At 37.6% G+C, this 8,940-nt stretch overlaps 1 protein-coding gene across 1 annotated transcript in view; it reads right to left on the bottom strand.

Annotated features, from left to right (window-relative positions):
- Positions 1 to 8,186, bottom strand: part of LOC131248941 (tryptophan synthase alpha chain-like) — a 57,222-nt gene extending 49,036 nt beyond the window's left edge. Inside the window, exons 1-4 of the mRNA XM_058249469.1 lie at positions 7,971 to 8,186; positions 5,690 to 5,836; positions 5,507 to 5,572; positions 2,569 to 2,677 (exon numbers count right to left, since the gene is read on the bottom strand). Of these exons, the coding sequence (XP_058105452.1) occupies positions 2,569 to 2,677; positions 5,507 to 5,572; positions 5,690 to 5,836; positions 7,971 to 8,153 (505 nt within the window). The 5' untranslated portion in view covers positions 8,154 to 8,186. The remainder of the gene's footprint in view (positions 1 to 2,568; positions 2,678 to 5,506; positions 5,573 to 5,689; positions 5,837 to 7,970) is intronic.
- Positions 8,187 to 8,940: the final 754 nt, after the last annotated feature.

The raw sequence follows: 8,940 nt of genomic DNA on the forward strand, positions 1-8,940 counted from the left end.
CTGGGTCATCTTTGATACTTTCTTGGTGTAGGAGTAAGAAAGGGATTGATCTAAATCTAAACGGAAATATGTTTTGGATTTGCTCATGGAGACAGGTCTTCTTGGTACTAAGCTAGTCGATACACCAATGGATCCTAATCACAAACTTGTAAGTGACCAAGGAGATGCAGTGGAAGACCCATGGAGGTATAAAAGATCGGTTAGAAAACTTATCTACTTAAGTATCGCTTGACCAGACATCTTATATTGTGAGCATGGTAAGCCAGTTTATGAGCTCTCTGAAAGTACCTCATGTGGATGTAGTTATTTTGATTCTGTGATACCTTAAAGGAGCATCAGGTTAGGGAATTTATATAAATGGAATGATCATCTTCAGGTCATAGGGTACTTTGATGTAATTTGAGCAAGTTCTTTAGCAGATAAACAATCTACTACTGGATATTGCACGTTTGTGGGAGGAAATCTAATCACATGGAAGAGAAAGAAGTAGAGTGTGGTGGCCCAATTAAGTACTAAAGCAGAATATAAAGCAATGGCTCATCCAACCCTTGAGTTAATGTGAATCAAGAAACTATTGTAAGAAATGGGGTTTCCAGTGAATCTACTTATGCAGTTATTCAGTGATAATCAGATTGTAGCCTACATTTTGAACAATATTATCATGAAAGAACTAAATACATTGAAGTTGACCGTCACTTTATATGTGAGAAGGTTTCCAATAGCGAAATCTCTACACCACATATCCGATCTCAGGATCAACTTATTGATGTGTTTACCAAGGCTCTTCATCACAGTCAAGCTACACGCATATACTCCAATCTTGGCATCGACAACATCTACGCTCTAGCATGAGGGGGGTGTTAATGGATGTGGATGTGGGCAGGACCATTGTACGACCCACCTAGGCTCACTTAGATTTGTTTCTATGCTTGCTCTTTTACTTATAGTGGTTTGGACATGATGGGATTTTTCTTTTTCTATTAAGAGTACTTTTGTCATCAGTAGAAAATTCAGTATATAAAGAAAGAGAGTGGGGGCATCAACCTTGAATTTTAGGTTCCTTCTCTTCTTCCTCTTTCTTTTCTTTTCTCTTTCTCTATACTTCTACAAATAGAGGAGACACTTTGAGGCCAGCAAGTAACAACTGAAAAGTCATTGTCCGCTAATGCCTTTAACTTAATAATAATAATCATGCTTCAACTTAAAGTTTTTTTTTTTTAGCCCGGGTATTATTTCTTGAGGGGCCTGTCAGAATCGTTAGTGGTATATAAGGCCTGGTTCATAGAAAAATAGAATATTTAGGAAGAATTCGGTCGGAAAAAGAAATTCCTATCATGTGCATTCCTTTTGAGTTTCGAAATATGAACATGGGAATAATTGAAAGGTTTGTTTAATCCAAAGGTGATTGTAAATCTTACTGGATACCTGTGGAATTTTGAAACATAGATTCTTTTATTAAACAATGATTCACAAAATGATCTAATAAACAATTGATACAATTTGATTCAAAATCGTTAGTGGTATATATGGCCTGGTTTGTCAAAAATGGAATATTTAACAAGAATTCGGTTGGAAAAAGAATTTCCTATCATGTGTATCCCTTTGAGTTTCGAAATACGAACATGAAAATGATTTGAATTTTGAAATGGAGATTCTTTTATTAAAAAAATATTCACAAAACAATCTAATAAACAATTGATATTCCTCCTCCTCCTCTCCCTTAGCCTTTCCAAATCACACAATGACTAAAGTTCGAACCCTTCAACCGTGGTGTTTGATGTACATGATTCTTTGGAAGGTCATAATTTCTTTTCCTAGTTTTACTATAAATAGATTTTCTTTTGTTAAGTTGAAGATTCAATACTCCTTAGCTCACCTCCACCACGTTGGCATTGAAGATAAAATCACAAGTAATTCTCTCACCCTTCTGTTTGCTTTTACTTTTCTATTGTATGCACCAAGGCCCTCTCCCTCTCTCTCACGTGGGGATTTCTGAATATTTTGGGAGATTGATTTCCCTTAATGATGTTTTGCAAGCAAAACCTGTTAACAAGGATTCGGATAAACTATATGTATGGAAAGAGATAAGTGACCATGTCATGAACTGAAAAGGATGGGCACTTCAAATGGTGGCACAAAATGGCATGGTAAAGCTAGTTGGTGGTAGAATAACGACATGGTAATGTTGCCCAGTAATCGAACAACATGGTGAAGTCCTCATTGCCAACCTTGACTGAGAAAGAAAAAGGAATGATTCTAGTTAAAATAACACGTTACAAACATAGAAACCAACACAATTTCCTAAAAATGGTGTATAGAATCATTGGGAAACACGTGGAAAAGTAAGCATACTATCCAAAAATAGATAAAGCCATGCCAAATTCCTAATTTGCTAGGAAATTCGGATTTCAGTGGAAAAGATATTTTCTCCCTTGTATTCCAATACATTAGCAAAAGTTGACATAAATAATGACACACATACATGATTTTGATATATAAATATGATACATGGATTCTATTTTATCAAAACATTAAATAAAGGCGATTATTTTAGTTGACGTAAATTACCATGTACACCAGCATCTTTTATGGTAGACATGAACTCATGAATTCCACGCTTAAGAATTGGGTTGTAATATGTGAATAAACTGATTGGACAGGATACTTGAGGAACCACCTGCAATGAAAGCCTATATCAGAACTTAATAGCACATAATTCAAACTTGCGCATTGTTAAGAAGTTCAAAGTAGAAGAAAACCATATAGGTTGCTAGAAGGATGTATGTGGACCAGATTTACATCACAATACAAGGTATGAAGAATTAAAAGGGAGAACATGAACCAAAAAAATTACAAAAGCTAGAGAATTAGTATTTCCCATCTACCGGGGATACAGGTCGGTGTCTAGTAAGAAAATATGCATGCACAAAACACAAAAGAAAGTGAAAGATGATTAATGTGTCGAAGAAACATGGGTTCATGAGACTTTTAATGTGGTAAGTACGATGGAGATGAACCATTTCAGAATGATGTTAGGCTTCAAATAATTATTAGCATTTCAAATGGGTTTTGCCACGACCAATTCAACGAATTAGCTGCGCGCAGCAAGATTTTTTATTTTTTATTTTTAATGTAAATAACGCAACTTTGTTATAGAAAAAGGACAGACAGCAATCCTCAAAAGGTAATGGATACTGATTGACAACATAGACATGTGAACAGAAAAGATTGACAACATAGACATGGGGAGCAGATTAGGTGAGACCCCGGCCTCGCCCAGAACGGTGTGGCCCTTACCGTGGGGCCCACCTTGATGTACTTAATCTGTATCCACACCGTCCATCAGTTTTTCCAGATCATTTTAGGGCATTATCCCAAAAATGAAGCAGATTCAATTATCAGGTGGACCATACCACAGGAAACAGACCATTAATGGGCCACAAAAGTTTTGGATCAAGCTTATATTTTTTCCCTTCATCCAGGCTTATGTGACCTTATCAACAGATTGGATGGTAAATAAACACTACGGAAACATTAAGGTGCACCCTAAGAAGTTTTTAATGGTAAAGCGTTCAATCACCACTGTTTCCTATAGTATGATCCACCTGATAATTGGATCTGCTTCATTTTTGGGATAATACCCTAAAATGATCTGAAAAAACAGATGGACAGCATGGATACAGATTAAGTACATCAAGGTGGGCCTCATGGTAAGGGCCGCACCATCTTGGGTGAGGCCAGCGTCTCACCTAATCCTCTCCCATAGACACCCTAGCCTTAATATCACTTAAATAAAAACCCATTTCCAAGTATGTAGCTACGTATTTAACGGTTGCCACACAGCTGCATTCTTAGAGTCATCTAAAACAATTAACAGGACTTGAAATATACAAGACTCTACAATAAGGCAATCCATATTTTGATTGACATTAATTCTGCATATAGCTCACATCCCCTCTCCTAACTAGACCAGAAAAAACAAGCCTTGTCAAGCCTTTCTCACCCTTACCACTTCAATACCTGAATCACCTGAATTCCTATGGGACGCCTGTCGACTTAAAATTCTAGCCACCCTGAGGAGGAAATCCATCTATTGATTTTATTCAGAATCTGGCTGATATCTTGAATAAGAGAAATCCAATTCTTTGATGTGAGATCTTTGTGGTGAAACAGGAAGTTTATAAAATTAAAGAAAATATCATTGTTTTGCCAAGTTTTGAACTGAGTGGGGATGGGAGCAGGGATGTTGCAGTTTGGAATTTTTGTGAATTATGCTATGATCTTAGGATTATGGAAGGCCTATCCATTGACCAATGTAACAAAGATCCATCATCAATAATGATTTTCTATGAATGACAATGATAATTTGCTTTTTGCCTTTTTCAGCATCATCCTAGTACCACTAACATGCTTTTTGGTGCCTGATGTCTTCCCATCCAATTCTTCCATACATGTTCTTTCGCCATTTTTTTTACTGATTTTGTCAATAATTTGATCTGATGAAAAATTATCATACTTGTTAGAGTACACAGCTCCGTGTACATGTGCAGCAAGGTGTTCCAAAACAGTAATGGTGGCCATAACAGCCACCACCGTTACCGTTATGATACGGGCCATTACACCCCTGTATCAGCCGTTACAGTCTTCTTTTTTTTTTTTTTGAAAAAACTGTTACAGGACCGTTACGGGACCATTACGGGACCATTACAGGGCCTTTACGGCCTGTTTTTTCTGTAATGGTCGTTACAACTGTTTCGACCCCCTAACGTGCAACGGTTATGACCATTACTGTTACATAACGGTCGTTACGGGCATTATGTAACCGATTTTGAATACCTTGACATGCAAAGCATGATATTAGTGGAATACACTGCTTAAGGAAGAGAAGAGGATCAGTTCCACCGCAATAGCATGTAGGTTTAGTCAAGAGTAAACAAGAAGATAGAAGAGAGAGGAAGTGGATAGGTGTGCGTGAGATAGAGAGAGAGAGAGAGAGAGAGAGAGAGAGAGAGAGAGAGAGTTGTATATACATCTCTCCTCCTGAGCACTTTATCTCCTGATTACAAAGGGCTAATGAGATAATTATCATTTGAATCAAAGCACATAAAAAATAACTAAAAGATATACACCAACAGCACGTACACAGAGAGCTGTGTACTCCTAGTAAAATTAAATTGATTCACCAAGCGAAGTTTCTCTAGTCAAAATTTCGGTCATTCATGTAATGTAATGTAATTATGGTACATGTGGATGCACATAGGTTAGCAGATAGTTATGCAAAAGTGGGTTTATCTAAATTCTCCTTTTGTATAGAGCAAAACCAACCCCTTCTACAGTTTCTTTCTTCTTTTCGCAATAAAACTGTTAACTTTATTAGAAACTGACTCTAGCATCCTGATTTTCAACAACTCCATTTCTTTGTGTACAGACTGTAGAGAGAGTGAGAGACATAAATATAATTGACAGACAAGTTTTATCTGTATCACAGTGATCTGAACAGTCATACCTCCTCCAACATGGAAACTATAGCATCAAAACTGATCCCTTTTGCTAGAGCGCAGGTAGCAGCAGCCTGGAAACAAAATGAAACATCAAGACATCGCAGGAAAAGGAAATGAAAAAATGAAACACCAAGACATCTCAGGAGGAATGAAAAAACAGTGGCAAGAAAGTTGCAAGACAACCACACCTGGATAACTGTGCCATCTGCCAATGGATCGGAGTAGGGTACACCCAATTCAATGATGTCCGAACCACAGGTATCAAGTACTTTCAACGCTTCTGCTGTTGTTGATAGATCGGGATCACCGGCAGTAATATAAGGTATAAGTGCCACCTACGCATCATTCATATTCATTAGAAGCTAAACTATGTTGAATCAAACAGAACAATCAGCTGATTCAAGATTACACGATATTATCGCAAAGAATTAACACTGTCCAATGATGTACTCTCAAATCATATATCCATTTGTTATTTCGACAAAAATGTATAAAGAAGTACAAAACAGAACATATCACAAGAAAAAGGGTACCCCCGAATCCTCTGTCAAAAGTTTCTTCTTGAGTTTGCATATTGATCATTGGCAGTACATCTTAAACAAACAATCTCTATGAAATTCAGCAAAAAATAAAAATAAAAAATAAAAAATCTTTAATAAAAAAGAAAGAAATTCATCATCATTTTGCAACTACACTGGACTCTTGATAGAGACTGTGCGTGAAAGAAATCATTAAAATGCAGCATTGAAGAAGGAAAAAAAAAAAAAAACTGGAATAGGATTGCTACCAAGAGCAAGCACATCAATTCCAAAGTTCACCAAGAAGAGCTGATCAATCTAGAAATGGTAAACCACACCAACAAACTAGTTGCTCATATGAAACTTACAAATAGAAGTTTCCCTCTACTAATATATCTTCATTGTCTTTGGATTCCACCTATTCTTTTTCTCCCATTCAAATTTTTTTCAAGATGGTCAAATACCAACCGGTAAACAATGAAACAACTAATACTCTACCGTGCAAACTTCCCTCCATACAACTTTCCATGATACAATAAAAAAATCACCTAAACAAAAAGAACCAACATAGAGTAATTGCAGGTACTTCTTTTCCTACCATCCGATTATCAACCAAATGAATGAGCCTCAACAGACAAACAATCAAAAAGCTCAAAAGAAGAACATCCTATTCCCAAAATTTTCCTTTCCAACCATTATCCGAAAGATGAATGAGGTATCAACTATCAACTCGTAAACAACCAAACAACTAGTGTACCATTACATATAGTTCTTTCTACCATAAGTCAACTACATGAAACAATCAAACACAACAAATAAGAAACCAAAGCAATAAAAATAACAAATGGGAAATTTTCACCACTCTTCTATAATCACAAGCAGGCTGATGAAAAATAAAACAAATTCGAAATGATCATAGAATAACAAACAGTTGTACTCTCAAACTGCATCCTTTTCTCTAACACTTTTCTGAAAATCTAATGCATAACAACTCATACAACCCAACAAATAATCCCAATCAAATGGTAATATCAACAGGAAAAAGCGGAACCACATGAAACACCACCCACGTCTTGCCACAGTATAAACATGTTTCCATTTCTGATAAAGGGAACCAGTGGTTCCGTAATCCAGACCATTGGCTAACTGTGTCCTACCATGGATGGACTCTGAATAAATCTCCTTCATAGGATAATCTTAACATTTTGATCTGTGGCATGCAGATAGACAGCTAAGAAGAGAATTATAACAAATGTACACATTCAACCGAAAAGGATCCTGATATCGGTCACAGTCATCATCCAACCGGGGATACTTTTGGGCATTCTCCGCCCACTGTTAGATTCAACAGACTAATCGTCTGAATTACCAAAGCGTAGGCCCACTTGTCAGAACTGAAAATCTGTGAAAACTATGAGAAGATGCAGGCCGCGTGTCAGATAATTCCTGCACCATTAAAATCATACAAACAACTGAAAATCACAATGACACAATTCAAGTTCTGCAAACCGAAAAAATAAAAATAAAAAGAAGAAGCAAAATCAATCCGAAGAAACTCAAAATTCGAAAATAAGAAACACCCATTCACCAAAACCTATGCAAAATCAAGAAAATGGATGAAACGATTGCAAAAGGAGCCACTGAAATCATACCCACGCCATAAAACCATTTTTCAGAAACAACCCAATTCAAAATGCAGAATGAAAAAATCGAATTTGACTAAAATAGAATCCGAAAAGCGAAAATACGAAATACGGATCAACCAAAACCATGCAACCAACTGAATCACCGCAGCCCAATTCAAATCCCATCCACGAAACATCCATTTCGACTAGAGAAAAACCCGAAATTCAAAAATAAGAAATGCCCATTAAACAAAAACAACATAAAAGCAAGAAAATGACTGAAAATATGTAGAAAGAGAGCCAATTGGAGAGATTCAAATGCTTACTCTGCCTTGTTTCTTCAAACTGGAGAAGGTTTCTGAAATACCCGCGGCCTGAGAGAGAGTGAGGGAAGCCATTGGAGTGAGAGTTTTCGCAGAGACGATGGATTTTGGGGTGAGGGGATTTAAAAAATGGAGGTGAGACTTTCTCGATGGCAGAAAAATGGAGGTTTTGAGAGCAACAGCCATTTCTGTCCGGAAAGAAGCAGCAGCCCTGAGAGAGCGGGAAGAGGCTTTAGGAGCTGTAGATACTCGGCTGCGTATGACACTTGATGCGCTTACACTATATGCCTGTAACCCGGCTTACCGGAATCCCCCGTAATCCGGACGCGGTTTGGCTGATGACCCAGCTAACTGTTGTCAAAGTTCTGTGGGCCCCACCATAATGTATTTGTTTTATCCATGCCGTCTATCCATTTTTCCAGCTCATTTTAGCCCATGAACCTAAAATTGAAGAATATCCAAGGCTAAAATGGACCACACCACAGAAAACGGTGGGGATAATAACGTCCACTGTTGAAACCTTACTCAAGCCCACCGTGATGTTTATTTGTCATCCAACCTGTTCATAAGGTCACCGGATGAAGGGAAAACACAAATATCAGATTGATCCAATACTTATGTATCCCCTCAAGAAGTTTTCAACGGTAAGCATTCAATCCCCACTCTTTCCAGTGGTCTGGTCCACTTAGTCTTTGGATCTGTCTCATTTTTGGGCTCATACCCTAAAATGAGATCAAAAAATGGATGAACGGTGCGGATAAAACACATACATCACGGATCCACATACATCACGGATCCACATACATCACGGATCCACAGAGCTTTGACCCCCACTAGGTGGCTGGTGTTGGGGGTCCTCAGCCAAACTGCGTCCAACCTGCAACCCATTGTTCTGCGGGGCCCACAGTGATATTTGTGTTATATCCATTCAGTCCATACGTTTCTCTGGGACCAAAAATGAGGGAGATCAAAA

The sequence above is a fragment of the Magnolia sinica genome, chromosome 6 (assembly GCF_029962835.1).
Source record: "Magnolia sinica isolate HGM2019 chromosome 6, MsV1, whole genome shotgun sequence".
In the NCBI taxonomy this organism is placed as follows: domain Eukaryota; kingdom Viridiplantae; phylum Streptophyta; class Magnoliopsida; order Magnoliales; family Magnoliaceae; genus Magnolia; species Magnolia sinica.